At 49.2% G+C, this 19,230-nt stretch overlaps 1 protein-coding gene across 1 annotated transcript in view; it reads left to right on the top strand.

Annotated features, from left to right (window-relative positions):
- LOC118382383 (lysine-specific demethylase RSBN1L-like) overlaps positions 1-18,309 on the top strand; it is a 97,042-nt gene extending 78,733 nt beyond the window's left edge. Inside the window, exons 6-8 of the mRNA XM_052515542.1 lie at positions 9,003-9,170; positions 9,366-9,474; positions 16,502-18,309. Coding sequence (XP_052371502.1) covers positions 9,003-9,170; positions 9,366-9,474; positions 16,502-17,521 — 1,297 coding nt within the window. The 3' untranslated portion in view covers positions 17,522-18,309. The remainder of the gene's footprint in view (positions 1-9,002; positions 9,171-9,365; positions 9,475-16,501) is intronic.
- The last annotated feature ends 921 nt before the right edge of the window (positions 18,310-19,230 follow it).

Genomic DNA, 19,230 nt, shown 5'->3' with positions numbered 1-19,230 from the left:
AGTCGGAGCCCGTTACCTGTTAGTCGGAGCCTGTTAGTCGGAGCCCGTTACCTGTTAGTCGGAGCCCGTTACCTGTTAGTCGGAGCCCGTTACCTGTTAGTCGGGGCCCGTTACCTGTTAGTCGGAGCCCGTTACCTGTTAGTCGGAGCCCGTTACCTGTTAGTCGGAGCCCGTTACCTGTTAGTCAGAGCCCGTTACCTGTTAGTCGGGGCCCGTTACCTGTTAGTCGGAGCCCGTTACCTGTTAGTCGGAGCCCGTTACCTGTTAGTCGGGGCCCGTTACCTGTTAGTCGGAGCCCGTTACCTGTTAGTCAGAGCCCGTTACCTGTTAGTCGGAGCCCGTTACCTGTTAGTCGGGGCCCGTTACCTGTTAGTCGGAGCCTGTTAGTCGGAGCCCGTTACCTGTTAGTCGGAGCCCGTTACCTGTTAGTCGGGGCCCGTTACCTGTTAGTCGGAGCCTGTTAGTCGGGGCCCGTTACCTGTTAGTCGGAGCCTGTTAGTCGGGGCCCGTTACCCGTTAGTCGGAGCCCGTTACCTGTTAGTCGGAGCCCGTTACCTGTTAGTCGGAGCCCGTTACCTGTTAGTCGGAGCCTGTTAGTCGGAGCCTGTTAGTCGGAGCCTGTTAGTCGGAGCCTGTTACCCGTTAGTCGGAGCCCGTTACCTGTTAGTCGGAGCCCGTTACCTGTTAGTCGGGGCCCGTTACCTGTTAGTCGGGCCCGTTACCTGTTAGTCGGAGCCCGTTACCTGTTAGTCGGGGCCCGTTACCTGTTAGTCGGAGCCCGTTAGTCGGAGCCCGTTACCTGTTAGTCGGGCCCGTTACCTGTTAGTCGGAGCCCGTTACCTGTTAGTCGGAGCCCGTTACCTGTTAGTCGGAGCCTGTTAGTCCCCGTTACCCGTTAGTCGGAGCCCGTTACCTGTTAGTCGGAGCCCGTTACCTGTTAGTCGGAGCCCGTTACCTGTTAGTCGGAGCCTGTTAGTCGGAGCCCGTTACCGGGGCCTGTTACCCGTTAGTCGGAGCCCGTTACCTGTTAGTCGGAGCCCGTTACCTGTTAGTCGGAGCCCGTTACCCTGTTAGTCGGGCCCGTTACCCGTTAGTCGGAGCCCATTACCTGTTAGTCAGAGCCCGTTACCCGTTACCAGTTAGTCGGGCCCGTTACCCGTTAGTCGGAGCCCGTTACCCGTTAGTCGGAGCCCGTTAGTCCCGTTAGTCGGAGCCCATTACCCCGTTAGTCGGAGCCCGTTAGTCGGAGCCCGTTACCAGTTAGTCGGAGCCCGTTAGTCCCGTTACCCGGAGCCCGTTAGTCGGAGCCCGTTAGTCGGAGCCCGTTAGTCGGAGGCCGTTACCCGTTAGTCGGAGCCAGTTACCCGTTAGTCGGAGCCAGTTACCCATTAGTCGGAGCCCGCTCGCCCGTTAGTCGGAGCCCGTTACCAGTTATTCGGAGCCCGTTACCCGTTAGTCGGAGCCCGTTACCCGTTAGTCGGAGCCCGCTCGCCCGTTAGTCGGAGCCCGTTACCCGTTAGTCAGAGCCCGTTACCCGTTAGTCGGAGCCCGTTACCCGTTAGTCGGAGCCTGTTAGTCGGAGCCCGTTACCAGTTATTCGGAGCCCGTTACCAGTTATTCGGAGCCCGTTACCCGTTAGTTGGAGCCAGTTACCCGTTAGTCGGAGCCCGTTACCCGTTAGTCGGAGCCCGTTACCCGTTAGTCGGAGCCCGTTACCCGTTAGTCGGAGCCAGTTACCCGTTAGTCGGAGCCCGTTAGTCGGAGCCCGTTAGTCGGAGCCCGTTAGCCGGAGCCCGTTACCCGTTAGTCGGAGCCCGTTACCCGTTAGTCGGAGCCCGTTACCCGTTAGTCGGAGCCCGTTACCCGTTAGTCGGAGCCAGTTACCCGTTAGTCGGAGCCCGTTACCCGTTAGTCGGAGCCCGTTACCCGTTAGTCGGAGCCTGTTAGTCGGAGCCCGTTACCCGTTAGTCAGAGCCCGTTACCCGTTAGTCGGAGCCCGTTACCAGTTATTCGGAGCCCGTTACCCGTTAGTTGGAGCCCGTTACCCGTTAGTCGGAGCCAGTTACCCGTTAGTCGGAGCCAGTTAGTCGGAGCCCGCTCGCCCGTTAGTCGTAGCCCGCTCGCCCGTTAGTCGGAGCCCGCTCGCCCGTTAGTCGGAGCCCGTTACCCATTACCCGGAGCCCGTTACCAGTTAGTTGGAACCCTTGCGCCCGTTACCCGTTAGTCTGCATTTCACTGTACTATTTACACCTGCTGTATCCTTTTTTACATCTGGTCGAAAGATGTGCACTATCTAGGGTGCTATTTGGGATACAGGCTAAACTATTTATCGATTATTCAAAATATTTTATAGGAGCTGTCTTTTTTAGTGGGTATTTTTTCCCTTGTCTTTATTCACACACACACAAAAATCTATCGTAGTCCCGTCGTAGTCCCGTCGTAGTCCCGTCGTAGTCCCGTCGTAGTCCGCCGTAGTGTCCGTCGTAGTCCCGTCGTAGTCCGTCGTAGTCCTGTCGTAGTCCTGTCGTAGTCCCGTCGTAGTCCTGTCGTAGTCCCGTGTAGTCCGTCGTAGTCCTGTCGTAGTCCCGCCGCTGTAGTCCCGCCGTAGTCCCGTCGTAGTCCCGTCGTAGTCCCGTCGTAGTCCCGTCGTAGTCCCGCTGTAGTCCCGTCGTAGTCCCGTAGTACGGGACAGCTGTTACAAATAACAATCCTACAATAGGGAAATGGGAGCTAAAGGTTCATGGTCCCCCAGACTACCTGCCTGAACACCCCACCTTCTTCACTGTTGCCTAGGGTGGGGTTTACAAGACTACAGGCTGTCAGGAACACATGTCAGACCTGATGGCTGGATCTCTCTCTCTCTCTCTCTCACACACACACACACACACACACACACACACACACACACACACACACACACACACACACACACACACCACACACACACACACACACACACACACACACACACACACACACACACACACACACACACACACACACACACACACACACACACACACACACTGTGTTTTGGCTGCTGGAGGAGCAGAAGCATAAGGGAGACCCATAGGTAATACATCTTATACTCCCCTTTACACACACACACACGCGCACACACACACACTGTGTTTTGGCTGCATGACGGCATCCTGTAAAATGTATGATTTATTTATAGGATGAGTCTTCATGCTCAGGGAATCCTCAGGGATCTTTTATAGGACACAGTAACACATGGTTTATGGATCATACTGTACACAGGCATGGAACTGTGAAAGACAGAGACAAACATGGATCATACTGTACACAGGCATGGAACTGTGAAAGACAGAGACAGACATGGATCATACTGTACACAGGCATGGAACTGTGAAAGACAGAGACAAACATGGATCATACTGTACACAGGCATGGAACTGTGAAAGACAGAGACAGACATGGATCATACTGTACACAGGCATGGAACTGTGAAAGACAGAGACAAACATGGATCATACTGTACACAGGCATGGAACTGTGAAAGACAGAGACAAACATGGATCATACTGTACACAGGCATGGAACTGTGAAAGACAGAGACAAACATGGAGACCTTGACTGAAGAGAAGGCCTCTTTTACAGCTGTTCCCAGGAAGATATATATATATATATATATATATATATATATATAGCCACTTGACCAAGTAGTGGAAAAATAACACTTCACTTTCTGACCCAAAACAGCCATAGCAGATTTCTGTGAGTAAATGACTGAGTTTTCACTCTGTCTGCCTTCTCAGTTTCCACCCTCACCTTGCCATGTAATAAGTCTCACCAAGTTGACTTCGTCACCTTCACTAGTACCTCACTGTCTGTCCCCATAGATACTGTAGTATAGTGACTAGTACCTCACTGTCTGTCCCCATAGATACTGTAGTATAGTGACTAGTACCTCACTGTCTGTCCCCATAGATACTGTAGTATAGTGACTAGTACCTCACTGTCTGTCTCCATAGATAATGTAGTATAGTGACTAGTACCTCACTGTCTGTCCCCATAGATAATGTAGTAGAGTGACTAGTACCTCACTGTCTGTCCCCATAGATACTGTAGTATAGTGACTAGTACCTCACTGTCTGTCCCCATAGATAATGTAGTAGAGTGACTAGTACCTCACTGTCTGTCCCCATAGATACTGTAGTATAGTGACAAGTACCTCACTGTCTGTCGCCATAGATAATGTAGTACAGTGACTAGTACCTCACTGTCTGTCCTCATAGATACTGTAGTATAGTGACTAGTACCTCACTGTCTGTCCCCATAGATACTGTAGTATAGTGACTAGTACCTCACTGTCTGTCCCCATAGATACTGTAGTATAGTGACTAGTACCTCACTGTCTGTCCCCATAGATAATGTAGTACAGTGACTAGTATCTCACTGTCTGTCTCCATAGATACTGTAGTATAGTGACTAGTACCTCACTGTCTGTCCCCATAGATACTGTAGTACAGTGACTAGTACCTCCCTCCCTCTTCCTCCCTCCCCCTCTTCTCCCTCCCTCTTCCTCCCTCCCTCTTCCTCCCTCTTCCTCCCTCCCCCTCTTTCTCCCTCCCCAGAGTGCTGTCTGTTTCTTCTGTTGAAACCTTTTCTCTGGGTCTCAGCTTTACATGTATTACTTCATCCAGGCAGGCAGAAGTCCTGTCCTACTTCTGCATACTAAACAGTGCTCGGGTTACATCACAAATGGCACACTAACCCCTATATAGTACACTACTGTAGGGCACGATATAGGGAATATGGTGTGATTTGTGACACAGGCACATCTCCTCGTTGGTTGTTTCACCCCGTGATGTTCTCTAGTGTAATGTATGTTAAATGTGAGGATGTACTCACACTGCCTTTACACTGGCGGTGTTACCCCTCTCTCTGACTAAACACTGGCTGTGTTACCCCTCTCTCTGACTAAACACTGGCGGTGTTTACCCCTCTCTCTGACTAAACACTGGCTGTGTTTACCCCTCTCTCTGACTAAACACTGGAGGTGTTACCCCTCTCTCTGACTAAACACTGGCTGTGTTTACCCCTCTCTCTGACTAAACACTGGCGGTGTTACCTCTGACTAAACACTGGCTGTGTTTACCCCTCTCTCTGACTAAACACTGGCTGTGTTTACCCCTCTCTCTGACTAAACACTGGCTGTGTTACCCCTGTCTGACTAAACACTGGCTGTGTTACCCCTCTCTCTGACTAAACACTGGCTGTGTTTATCTCTACTGACTAAACACTGGCTGTGTTTACCCCTCTCTGACTAAACACTGGCTGTGTTTACCCCTCTCTGTGACTAAACACTGGCTGTGTTTACCCCTGTCTCTGACTAAACACTGGCGGTGTTAGACTAAACACTGGCTGTGTTACCCCTCTCTACTGACTAAACACTGGACTGTGTTTACCCAGACTCTGACTAAACACTGGCGGTGTTACCCCTCTCTCTGACTATACACTGGCGGTGAACCCCTCTCTCTGACTAAACACTGGTGGTGTTTACCCTGGCTCTCTCTGACTAAACACTGGTGGTGTTTACCCCTCTGACTAAACACTGGTGGTGTTTACCCCTCTCTCTGACTAAACACTGGCGGTGTTACCCCTCTCTCTGACTAAACACTGGCTGTGTTTACCCCTCTCTCTGACTAAACACTGGCGGTGTTACCCCTCTCTCTGACTAAACACTGGCGCTGTTACCCCTCTCTCTGACTAAACACTGGCCTGTTTCTCTCTGACTAAACACTGGCTGTGTTTACCCCCTCTCTCTGACTATCACTGGCGGTGTTACCCCTCTCTCTGACCACTGGCTGTGTTTACCCCTCTCTCTGACTAAACACTGGCTGTGTTTCCCCTTCTCTGACTAAACACTGGCTGTCCCCTCTCTCTGACTAAACACTGGCTAGTTACCCCTCTCTCTGACTATAAGACTGGCTGTGTACCCCTCTCTGACTAAACACTGGCGCTGTTACCCCTCTCTCTGACTAAACACTGGCGGTGTTACCCCTCTCTCTGACTAAACACTGGCTGTGTTTACCCCTCTCTCTGACTAAACACTGGCGGTGTTACCCCTCTCTCTGACTAAACACTGGCTGTGTTTACCCTCTCTCTGACTAAACACTGGCACTGTTGTCCTCTCTGACTAAACACTGGCTGTGTTTACCCCTCTCTGACTATACACTGGCGGTGTTACCCCTCTCTCTGACTAAACACTGGCTGTGTTTACCCCTCTCTCTGACTAAACACTGGCTGTGTTTACCCCTCTCTCTGACTAAACACTGGCGGTGTTACCCCTCTCTCTGACTAAACACTGGCGGTGTTACCCCTCTCTCTGACTATACACTGGCTGTGTTTCCCCCTCTCTCTGACTAAACACTGGCGCTGTTACCCCTCTCTCTGACTAAACACTGGCTCCCCCTCTCTCTGACTAAACACTGGCTGTGTTTACCCCTCTCTCTGACTAAACACTGGCTGTGTTTACCCCTCTCTCTGACTAAACACTGGCTGTGTTACCCCTCTCTCTGACTAAACACTGGCGCTGTTACCCCTCTCTCTGACTAAACACTGGCGGTGTTACCCCTCTCTCTGACTAAACACTGGCGGTGTTACCCCTCTCTCTGACTAAACACTGGCGCTGTTACCCCTCTCTCTGACTAAACACTGGCGGTGTTACCCCTCTCTCTGACTAAACACTGGCTGTGTTTACCCCTCTCTCTGACTAAACACTGGCTGTGTTTACCCCTCTCTCTGACTAAACACTGGCGGTGTTTACCCCTCTCTCTGACTAAACACTGGCTGTGTTTACCCCTCTCTCTGACTAAACACTGGCGGTGTTACCCCTCTCTCTGACTAAACACTGGCTGTGTTTACCCCTCTCTCTGACTAAACACTGGCTGTGTTTACCCCTCTCTCTGACTAAACACTGGCTGTGTTTACCCCTCTCTCTGACTAAACACTGGCTGTGTTACCCCTCTCTCTGACTAAACACTGCCGCTGTGTTTACCCCTCTCTCTGACTAAACACTGGCTGTGTTTACCCCTCTCTCTGACTAAACACTGGCGGTGTTACCCCTCTCTCTGACTAAACACTGGCTGTGTTTACCCCTCTCTCTGACTAAACACTGGCTGTGTTACCCCTCTCTCTGACTAAACACTGGCGGTGTTACCCCTCTCTCTGACTAAACACTGGCGGTGTTACCCCTCTCTCTGACTAAACACTGGCCTTGTGGGGTCGCTCATGGGTGTCTCGCTGTAGGGTCGCTCATGAATGTAGCGCTGTAGGATGAATTGCGGTATATTCCTAGTTCTGGAGCGCTGCAGTGTGTGTGAGCTTCGGAGGAGGCTGAAGGGAGGAGCAATAGGAAGGCAGGCTCATTGTAATGGCTGGAATGGAATCAGTGGAATGGTATCAAACACATCCAACACATGGAAACAACGTTTGACTCCGTTCCATTGATTCCGTTAAATTTGTTGAATCAGGTGTTAATGTGCTTTACTGGGGAGACAGCTTACTTCGGGCTCTCCGGTGGTCTTTGGGACCAGACAGCTTACTTCGGGCTCTCCAGTGGTCTCTGGGACCAGACAGCTTACTTCCGGCTCTCCAGTGGTCTCTGGGACCAGACAGCTTACTTCCGGCTCTCCGGTGGTCTCTAGAACCAGACAGCTTACTTCCGGCACTCTAGTGGTCTCTAGAACCAGACAGCTTACTTCCGGCACTCCAGTGGTCTCTAGAACCAGACAGCTTACTTCCGGCTCTCCAGTGGTCTCTAGAACCAGACAGCTTACTTCCGGCTCTCCAGTGGTCTCTTGAACCAGACAGCTTACTTCCGGCACTCCAGTGGTCTCTAGAACCAGACAGCTTACTTCCGGCTCTCCGGTGGTCTCTAGAACCAGACAGCTTACTTCCGGCTCTCCGGTGGTCTCTGGGACCAGACAGCTTACTTCCGGCTCTCCAGTGGTCTCTGGGACCAGACAGCTTACTTCCGGCTCTCCGGTGGTCTCTAGAACCAGACAGCTTACTTCCGGCACTCTAGTGGTCTCTAGAACCAGACAGCTTACTTCCGGCACTCCAGTGGTCTCTAGAACCAGACAGCTTACTTCCGGCACTCCGGTGGTCTCTAGAACCAGACAGCTTACTTCCGGCTCTCCGGTGGTCTCTAGAACCAGACAGCTTACTTCCGGCTCTCCGGTGGTCTCTGGGACCAGACAGCTTACTTCGGGTTTCCGGTGGTCTCTAGAACCAGACAGCTTACTTCCGGCTCTCCGGTGGTCTCTGGGACCAGACAGCTTACTTCCGGCTCTCCGGTGGTCTCTAGAACCAGACAGCTTACTTCCGGCTCTCCAGTTGTCTCTAGAACCAGACATCTTACTTCCGGCTCTCCGGTGGTCTCTAGAACCAGACAGCTTACTTCCGGCTCTCCGGTGGTCTCTAGAACCAGACAGCTTACTTCCGGCTCTCCGGTGGTCTCTAGAACCAGACAGCTTACTTCCGGCTCTCCGGTGGTCTCTAGAACCAGACAGCTTACTTCCGGCTCTCCGGTGGTCTCTAGAACCAGACAGCGTACTTCCGGCTCTCCGGTTGTCTCTAGAACCAGACATCTTACTTCCGGCTCTCCGGTTGTCTCTAGACCCAGACATCTTACTTCCGGCTCTCCAGTGGTCTCTAGAACCAGACAGCTTACTAAGCTACAAGGTCAGGGATATCCAAGACTAGCTCTCCGGTGGTCTCTAGAACCAGACAGCTTACTAAGCTACAAGGTCAGGGATATCCTAGACTAGCTCTCCGGTGGTCTCTAGAACCAGACAGCTTACTAAGCTACAAGGTCAGGGATATCCTAGACTAGCTCTCCAGAGGCAGGATGCTGGATCAAGATAAAAAAAAATCTGTTATATAGTAATTGATGATTGATTGATTATTTTGGTCTTATTATGGCCGCCTGCTATAGAAGTTTGTGTTAATCTCAATGTCCTCTCCTCCTCCAGGTCAACCAATGAGATCAAGAACCTGCAGTACCTACCTCGGGCCAGCGAGCCTCGTGAGATGCTGTTCGATGACCGGACGCGTGCCCACGCTGACCACATCGGACAGGGCTTCGAGAGGCAGACCACCGCCGCTGTAGGGGTGCTCAAGGCCGTGCGCTGTGGAGAGAGGTGGGTAGTTTTAACACCGGATATATGATAATGTATTATCTTTAGATACGTTGATTGGTGTAAATTACTTTAAACTGTAGGTCTATTGAGGCTGTATTTAGTATCCAACAATCGTCCAACTAATCCGTTACAAGACCGCTGCATAATCTGATTGGAAATCAATGGTTATAATCTATCTTCTCTCTGTCTCTGTAGCGCGGAGCCCCCTCGCGTTACCAAAGATGTGATCTGTTTCCATGCTGGAGACTTCCCTAATGTAGTCCAGAGGTTACAACTGGACCTGCACGAACCACCTCTGTCCCAGGTGAGCTGCACCTGTCCTCTACCTCGTTTCTATTAGTGAAGATGGCAGTGGAGACAATGGCTGCTGTTTCATGGGCTCTTAAACAACTCTGCTATTTGGTTTGTTTTTTTTCTTGCATTTTTTTGTAACTTATTTTGTAACTTATTCTGTCTCTTATGACTGAAAGCTTCTGGAAAACAGAACAGCGATTACTCACTTCGAACTTGATGAAGAACATTTCTTTAATGAGTCGGATGACTTGTGGAGATGCCTGGCGGAGATTAGAGGTCGACCAATTATGATTTTTCTACACGAATACCAGTTATTGCGGGACCAAAAAAGCCGGTACCGATTAATCGGACGATTTATATATATATATGTATTTATTATTTATTTGTAATAATTCAATAAAATCAATTTAGTCTCAAATAAATTAAACATGTTCAATTTGGTTTAAATAATGCAAAAACAAAGTGTTGGAGAAGAAAGTAAAAGTGCAATATTTGCCATATTTGCCTAGATTGATTGTTTTTTAAAAGTTTAATGTGCTATCGACTTACCTTGGCTCCTTGCTGCACTCGCGTAACAGGTAGTCAGCTCATGGATTCCAATGTAATTGGCCATAATCTGTAATCTGTAATCATTAACTTTGCTGATGACACATCAGTGGTAGACCTGATCACCAACAACCATGAGACAGCACATAGGGAGGAGGTCAGAGACCTGGCCATGTGGTGCCAGGACAAAAGCTCTCCCTCAACGTGATCAAAACTAAAGAGATGATTGGACTACAGGAAAAGGAGGATCGGGAGCATCACTGCCTGGTACGGCGACTGCTCGGCCTCCGATCGCAAGGCATCACAGAGGGTAGTGCGTACGGCCCAGTACATCACAGAGGGTAGTGCGTACGGCCCAGTACATCACTGAGGCCAAGCTTTCTGCCATCCAGGACCACTATACCAGGTGGTGTCAGAGGAAGGCCCTAAAACATGTCAGACTCTGGTCACCCTAGTCATAGACTGTTCTCTCTGCTACCGCACGGCAAGTGGTACCGGAGCGCCAAGTCCTAGGTCCAAGAGGCTTCTAAACAGCTTCTACCCCCAAGCCATAAGACTACTGAACAGCTAATCAAATGGCTACCCAGACTACTTGCATTGCCCCCTCCCCCATCTTTTACGCTGCTGCTACTCTGTGGTCTATGCACTTTAATAACTCTACCCTAATGTACATATTACCTCAATTACCTCGACTAACCGGTGCCCCCGTAGATTAACTCTGTACCGGTACCCCTTGTATATTGCCTCGCTACTGTTATTTTACTGCTGCTCTTTAATTATTAGTTACTTTTATTTCTTATTTTTCTTAACTGCATTGTTGGTTAAGGGCTTGTAAGTAAGCATTTCACTGTAAGATCTACACCTGTTGTATTTAGCTCATGTGACAAAACATTTGATTTGGTATTGCATGAAACAAGGTAGCTTATCCACAGCCCTATGCACTGTACTGCCACCCTCTGGCTAGATGTGGCACTACACTGTGCTGTCTCCAACAGAGACCCTCCAGGAGGGCTCAGTGCCTGTCTTACATTAAAGTGATCCTCCAGGAGGGCTCAGGGCCTGTCCTACATTAAAGTGATCCTCCAGGAGGGCTCAGTGCCTGTCCTACATTAAAGTGATCCTCCAGGAGGGCTCAGGGCCTGTCCTACATTAAAGTGATCCTCCAGGAGGGCTCAGGGCCTGTCCTACATTAAAGTGATCCTCCAGGAGGGCTCAGGGCCTGTCCTACATTAAAGTGATCCTCCAGGATGGCTCAGGGCCTGTCCTCCATTAAAGAGACCCTCCAGGAGGGCTCCGGGCCTGTCCTCCATTAAAGAGACCCTCCAGGAGGGCTCAGGGCCTGTCCTCCATTAAAGAGACCCTCCAGGAGGGCTCAGGGCCTGTCCTCCATTAAAGAGACCCTCCAGGAGGGCTCAGGGCCTGTCCTCCATTAAAGAGACCCTCCAGGAGGGCTCAGGGCCTGTCCTCCATTAAAGAGACCCTCCAGGAGGGCTCAGGGCCTGTCCTCCATTAAAGAGACCCTCCAGGAGGGCTCAGGGCCTGTCCTCCATTAAAGAGACCCTCCAGGAGGGCTCAGGGCCTGTCCTTCATTAGTGTCTCTTAAGCTGCCGTTTTGTTTTAGTTAGGAGCAGCTGAGAGGTGATTTCAAAGCATCCGTCTGCATTTGCTTTACAAATGTTCAACCCAGAGCTGGATCCTTCAGCACTAGTGATTGAACTTCTCCCCTGGTTTAGAACAATATGGGAACAGCTCAGTGGAGCTTCTCCTCCAGTGTGTTTTGAGGTGAAAAAGATGCACATTGAGAAAAATCCCCAGTGTCTATGGTGAGAACACTGTCTAACTCTCTCTCTCTCCCTCAGTGTCTATGGTGAGAACACTGTCTAACTCTCTCTCTCTCAGTGTCTATGGTGAGAACACTGTCTAACTCTCTCTCTCTCCCTCAGTGTCTATGGTGAGAACACTGTCTAACTCTCTCTCTCTCCCTCAGTGTCTATGGTGAGAACACTGTCTAACTCTCTCTCTCCCCTCAGTGTCTATGGTGAGAACACTGTCCTCCAACACTCTCTCTCTCCTCCCCAGTGTCTATGGTGAGAACACTGTCTAGTGTCTATGGTGAGAACACTGTCTAACTCTCCATTAAAGAGACACTCTCTCTCCTCTCCCTCAGTGTCTATGGTGAGAACACTGTCTAACTCTCTCTCTCTCCCTCAGTGTCTATGGTGAGAACACTGTCTAACTCTCTCTCTCTCCCTCAGTGTCTATGGTGAGAACACTGTCTAACAGTGTCTATGGTGAGAACACTGTCTAACTCTCTCTCTCCCTCAGTGTCTATGGTGAGAACACTGTCTAACTCTCTCTCCCTCAGTGTCTATGGTGAGAACACTGTCTAACTCTCTCTCCCTCAGTGTCTATGGTGAGAACACTGTCTAACTCTCTCTCCCTCAGTGTCTATGGTGAGAACACTGTCTAACTCTCTCTCTCTCCTCAGTGTCTATGGTGAGAACACTGTCTAACTCTCTCTCTCCCCTCAGTGTCTATGGTGAGAACACTGTCTAACTCTCTCTCTCTCCCTCCAGTGTCTATGGTGAGAACACTGTCTAACTCTCTCTCTCTCCCTCAGTGTCTATGGTGAGAACACTGTCTAGTGTCTATGGTGAGAACACTGTCTAACTGTGTCTATGGTGAGAACACTGTCTAACTCTCTCTCTCTCCCTCAGTGTCTATGGTGAGAACACTGTCTAACTCTCTCTCTCTGTCCACTGTCTCAGTGTCTATGGTGAGACACTGTCTAACTCTCTCTCTCTCTCCTCAGTGTCTATGGTGAGAACACTGTCCTCTCAGTGTCTATGGTGAGAACACTGTCTAGTGTCTATGGTGAGAACACTGTCTAACTCTCTCTCTCTCCCTCAGTGTCTATGGTGAGAACACTGTCTAACTAGTGTCTATGGTGAGAACACTGTCTAACTCTCTCTCTCTCTCCCTCAGTGTCTATGGTGAGAACACTGTCTAACTCTCTCTCTCCCTCAGTGTCTATGGTGAGAACACTGTCTAACTCTCTCTCTCTCCCTCAGTGTCTATGGTGAGAACACTGTCTAACTCTCTCCCTCTCTCCCTCAGTGTCTATGGTGAGAACACTGTCTAACTCTCTCTCTCTCCCTCAGAACTCTCTCCCCTCAGTGTCTATGGTGAGAACACTGTCTAACTCTCTCTCTCTCCCTCAGTGTCTATGGTGAGAACACTGTCTAACTCTCTCTCTCTCTCAGTGTCTATGGTGAGAACACTCAGTGTCTATGGTGAGAACACTGTCTAACTCTCTCTCTCTCCCTCAGTGTCTATGGTGAGAACACTGTCTAACTCTCTCTCTCTCCCTCAGTGTCTATGGTGAGAACACTGTCTAACTCTCTCTCTCTCCCCTCAGTGTCTATGGTGAGAACACTGTCTAACTCTCTCTCTCCCTCAGTGTCTATGGTGAGAACACTCTCCCCCTCAGTGTCTATGGTGAGAACACTGAACAGTGTCTATGGTCACTGTCTAACTCTCTCTCTCTCCCTCAGTGTCTATGGTGAGAACACTGTCTAACTCTCTCTCTCTCCCTCCTATGGTCAGTGTCTATGGTGAGAACACTGTCTAACTCTCTCTCTCTCCCTCAGTGTCTATGGTGAGAACACTGTCTAACTCTCTCTCCTCTCCCTCAGTGTCTATGGTGAGAACACTGTCTAACTCTCTCTCTCTCCCTCAGTGTCTATGGTGAGAACACTGTCTAACTCTCTCTCTCTCCTCAGTGTCTATGGTGAGAACACTGTCTAACTCTCTCTCTCTCCTCAGTGTCTATGTGTCTAACTCTCTCTCTCTCCCTCAGTGTCTATGGTGAGAACACTGTCTAACTCTCTCTCTCCCCTCAGTGTCTATGGTGAGAACACTGTCTAACTCTCTCTCTCTCCCTCAGTGTCTATGGTGAGAACACTCTCTCTCTCTCCTCAGTGTCTATGGTGAGAACACTGTCTAACTCTCTCTCTCCCTCAGTGTCTATGGTGAGAACACTGTCTAACTCTCTCTCTCCCCTCAGTGTCTATGGTGAGAACACTGTCTAACTCTCTCTCTCCCTCAGTGTCTATGGTGAGAACACTGTCTAACTCTCTCTCTCTCAGTGTCTATGGTGAGAACACTGTCTAACTCTCTCTCTCTCCCTCAGTGTCTATGGTGAGAACACTGTCTAACTCTCTCTCTCTCTCTCCCTCAGTGTCTATGGTGAGAACACTGTCTAACTCTCTCTCTCTCTCCCTCAGTGTCTATGGTGAGAACACTGTCTAACTCTCTCTCTCTCCTCAGTGTCTATGGTGAGAACACTGTCTAACTCTCTCTCTCTCCCTCAGTGTCTATGGTGAGAACACTGTCTAACTCTCTCTCTCTCCCTCAGTGTCTATGGTGAGAACACTGTCTAACTCTCTCTCTCTCCCTCAGTGTCTATGGTGAGAACACTGTCTAACTCTCTCTCTCTCCCTCAGTGTCTATGGTGAGAACACTGTCTAACTCTCTCTCTCCCTCAGTGTCTATGGTGAGAACACTGTCTAACTCTCTCTCTCTCCCTCAGTGTCTATGGTGAGAACACTGTCTAACTCTCTCTCTCTCTCCCCTCAGTGTCTATGGTGAGAACACTGTCTAACTCTCTCTCTCTCCCTCAGTGTCTATGGTGAGAACACTGTCTAACTCTCTCTCTCTCTCCCTCAGTGTCTATGGTGAGAACACTGTCTAACTCTCTCTCTCTCCCTCAGTGTCTATGGTGAGAACACTGTCTAACTCTCTCTCTCCCTCAGTGTCTATGGTGAGAACACTGTCTAACTCTCTCTCTCCCCTCAGTGTCTATGGTGAGAACACTGTCTAACTCTCTCTCTCTCCCTCAGTGTCTATGGTGAGAACACTGTCTAACTCTCTCTCTCTCTCCCTCAGTGTCTATGGTGAGAACACTGTCTAACTCTCTCTCTCCCTCAGTGTCTATGGTGAGAACACTGTCTAACTCTCTCTCTCTCCCTCAGTGTCTATGGTGAGAACACTGTCTAACTCTCTCTCTCTCCCTCAGTGTCTATGGTGAGAACACTGTCTAACTCTCTCTCTCAGTGTCTATGGTGAGAACACTGTCTCAGTGTCTATGGTGAGAACACTGTCTAACTCTCTCTCTCTCCCTCAGTGTCTATGGTGAGAACACTGTCTAACTCTCTCTCTCTCCCCTCAGTGTCTATGGTGAGAACACTGTCTAACTCTCTCTCTCTCCTCAGTCTAACACTGTCTAACTCTCTCTCTCTCCTCAGTGTCTATGGTGAGAACACTCAGTGTCTATGTGTCTATGGTGAGAACACTGTCTAACTCTCTCTCTCTCCCTCAGTGTCTATGGTGAGAACACTGTCTAACTCTCTCTCTCCCTCAGTGTCTATGGTGAGAACACTGTCTAACTCTCTCTCTCCCTCAGTGTCTATGGTGAGAACACTGTCTAACTCTCTCTCTCCCTCAGTGTCTATGGTGAGAACACTGTCTAACTCTCTCTCTCTCCCTCAGTGTCTATGGTGAGAACACTGTCTAACTCTCTCTCTCCCTCAGTGTCTATGGTGAGAACACTGTCTAACTCTCTCTCTCTCCTCAGTGTCTATGGTGAGAACTCCCTCAGTGTCTATGGTGAGAACACTGTCTAACTCTCTCTCTCTCCCTCAGTGTCTATGGTGAGAACACTGTCTAACTCTCTCTCTCCCTCAGTGTCTATGGTGAGAACACTGTCTAACTCTCTCTCTCTCCCCTCAGTGTCTAGTGAGAACACTCTAACTGTGTCTATGGTGAGAACACTGTCTAACTCTCTCTCTCTCTCTCCTCAGTGTGTCTATGGTGAGAACACTGTCTAACTCTCTCTCTCTCCCCTCAGTGTCTATGGTGAGAACACTGTCTAACTCTCTCTCTCTCCCTCAGTGTCTATGGTGAGAACACTGTCTAACTCTCTCTCTCTCCCTCAGTGTCTATGGTGAGAACACTGTCTAACTCTCTCTCTCCCTCAGTGTCTATGGTGAGAACACTGTCTAACTCTCTCTCTCCCTCAGTGTCTATGGTCTGAGAACACTGTCTAACTCTCTCTCTCCCTCAGTGTCTATGGTGAGAACACTGTCTAAGTGTCTATGGTGAGAACACTCTCTCTCTCCTCAGTGTCTATGGTGAGAACACTGTCTAACTCTCTCTCTCTCCCTCAGTGTCTATGGTGAGAACACTGTCTAACTCTCTCTCTCTCTCCTCAGTGTCTATGGTGAGAACACTGTCTAACTCTCTCTCTCTCCTCAGTGTCTATGGTGAGAACACTGTCTAACTCTCTCTCTCTCCCTCAGTGTCTATGGTGAGAACACTGTCTAACTCTCTCTCTCTCCCTCAGTGTCTATGGTGAGAACACTGTCTAACTCTCTCTCTCTCCCTCAGTGTCTATGGTGAGAACACTGTCTAACTCTCTCTCTCTCCCTCAGTGTGTGCAGTGGGTGGACGACGCTAAGCTGAACCAGCTGAGACGCGAGGGGATCCGCTACGCCCGTATCCAGCTGTACGACAACGACATCTACTACATCCCTCGTAGTGTGGTTCATCAGTTCAAGACTGTCTCTGCTGTCTGCAGCCTGGCATGGCACATCCGCTTAAAACAATACCACCAAGAGCCTCCGGCCGAGGAGGAGAGGAAGGTGGACGTGTCGACGCTACGAGTCAAACAGGAGCAGTTTGGGGATGCCTTGATGGGAGGGACCACAGCTCCTCTCACGGACCCCAAACCCCCCACAGACAGAGACACTGCCCACCCGGAGGTCAAAGTGGAACCTCAACCTGCGGATATAAGGCTGCCAAAGCCCTCTGTCACCTCACCCATCGTCCCCCTACCAACTCCCATCACCCCCCTAACTCCCTCCAAATCGTCTTTCCAGGACACCAAGCCCAAATCACATCACCATCATCCCCACTACTACCACCACCACCATCACTCAGAATTACATCAAACCACTACCACACACTCTTCCTTGTCTTCCTCACTCAAACCCTCCCCCACCTCCACCCCCCCATCCTCTCCCAAACCCAGTCCGTCATCCTCTTGTACCCCCTCTCCCAAATCTAGTCCCACTTCTACACACTCTCCCCCCTTCAAACCCAGCCCGGCTTCCATTCGTACCCCCAGTCGCTCTCCCTCACGCAAACTCTGCCACACCCCTGTCCTTACCCACACACCTGTCCTTACCCACACCCTTACCCATGCCCCTATCCCCTTTTTGACGCCCTCCCCTGCACCCCTTCTATCTTCTTCAAGCCTGGCCTCCAGCCACACAGAGAGCAGGACCCCTACACCCCAGTTCCGGGCCCAACCCCAGGACAAAGACACTTCTCTTTACACAAAGGCCCCAGTCACCCCCCCGGAAACACGGCCTCCTGGCCCCCCGCACCGCTCCTCCCTCTCCTTTAAACACCACCTGCATGAGCAGCATCAGAAAGACTGTTTCTACTGATCTTTGTACATAGTGTTTTAACATGTCTCTTCGGGGTTCTGTTTTCATCCCATCTAAAGGAAGGAGAAGACAGAAATTAAACCACGATATCAACACGGTGTGTAATGTATTCTAAGGAACACGTAAAGCTCTGTTGGGTCTGCATCCTAACTGGCGCCCTATTCCCTATATAGGGATCTACTTGGTGACCAGGGCCCATAGGAGAGAGATCTGTTCAAAAGTAGTGCACTATATTGGACATAGGACGCCCTTTAGGATGCACACTTGCTCTGTTCTGTTACCGAATGAATACATTGCAAATGTAACATTCCTCAGTGCCTGTCCATAACTGTGTAGCCTGGTCCCAGATCAGTTTGTATTGTCTCATTGTTGACCGTACAGTAAGAGTTGGCTTTGGCAAGAACGCATAAACTGATCTGGGACTCAGGCTAATATCTGTGAACTGTCAAAGCACTTAGGGCCAGAAGCACTGGTACTCTGCAGGTCTGACAAACATACAGGTCCTTAAATAATATATTTTAGTTTTAGGTTATAGATGGATTATTATTAGAGCTGACATTAACATATATATATTTTTTGTAAGATGATGAGACATTATTTTAAAGGATCCAGGCTTTTTTTTGTTTCCCCTCAGAGGCTTATTTATATCAAGGAAGCTTTTAGTTTTCATAATTTTTGTTCGATTTTAATTGTCAGCACTGTAGTGTAAATAACTTTTTGTAAGGAGAAAAACTTGTAGTGTGATTTCTACATAAATATGGACCTCTTAATAAAGGTTAACGTTACGAGTGATGTTGTTTGATCATGGGGCTACAGTGGACACCAGATGGACCTCTTGAATGTGTCAATTGACCAATTCGACACATTTGGGCAAAAATATTGTCCAGTATTGCAATGCTTCACTGGATCAATCTGAAACTTTGAGCACACTGCTGCCATCTAGTGGCCAACATCTAAATGACAACATATGATGGCCTTTCTCTTGCATTTCAAAGATAATGGAACAAAGAAAAAATAGAGAACAAATATTTTTTTCTTATTATTATCTTGTACCAGATCTGTGTTATTCTCCTACATTATTTAACATTTTTCCACAAACTTCAGTGTTTCAAATGGTACCAAGAATGTGCATTTCCTTGCTTCAGGTCCTGTTCTACAGCCAGTTGGATTTGGGTCATTTTAGGTGAAAATGGAAAAAAAGGTAAATGTTATGAGTGATGTTTGATCATGGGGCTCCAACGGACAACAGGCACACAGTAGATCAATGGTTCATATCTGATATCATGGCCTTTTAGGTTCTACCTTCAACTGATAAGACCATCCCTTTTATATTTAACAGCTATGGTTTTGCAATAGAGACGTGTTGGGCTCAAGTCAAGAAGTGTGTATATTTGTGATTCAACTTGCCTCTCATTTCTGCACAACAATCTCCAATAAGATTAATGTCTGCGTGGAGACAGTTCAGTGTGTGATCTGCAGAGTGGATCCACTGGAGCAGGATTACCTTTCTAGCCTCTGCTACTTCTGTCTGTGTGTGTTATTCAGAATGGATCCACTGGAGCAGGATTACCTTTCTAGCCTCTGCTACTTCTGTCTGTGTGTGTTATGCAGAATGGATCCACTGGAGCAGGATTACCTTTCTAGCCTCTGCTACTTCTGTCTGTGTGTGTTATGCAGAATGGATCCACTGGAGCAGGATTACCTTTCTA

The sequence above is a fragment of the Oncorhynchus keta genome, unplaced genomic scaffold, assembly GCF_023373465.1.
Source record: "Oncorhynchus keta strain PuntledgeMale-10-30-2019 unplaced genomic scaffold, Oket_V2 Un_scaffold_29317_pilon_pilon, whole genome shotgun sequence".
NCBI classification, from domain to species: Eukaryota; Metazoa; Chordata; class Actinopteri; order Salmoniformes; family Salmonidae; genus Oncorhynchus; species Oncorhynchus keta.
The sequence above is the reverse complement of the archived record's forward strand: the minus strand, read 5'-3'. Positions and strand labels throughout refer to the sequence as shown.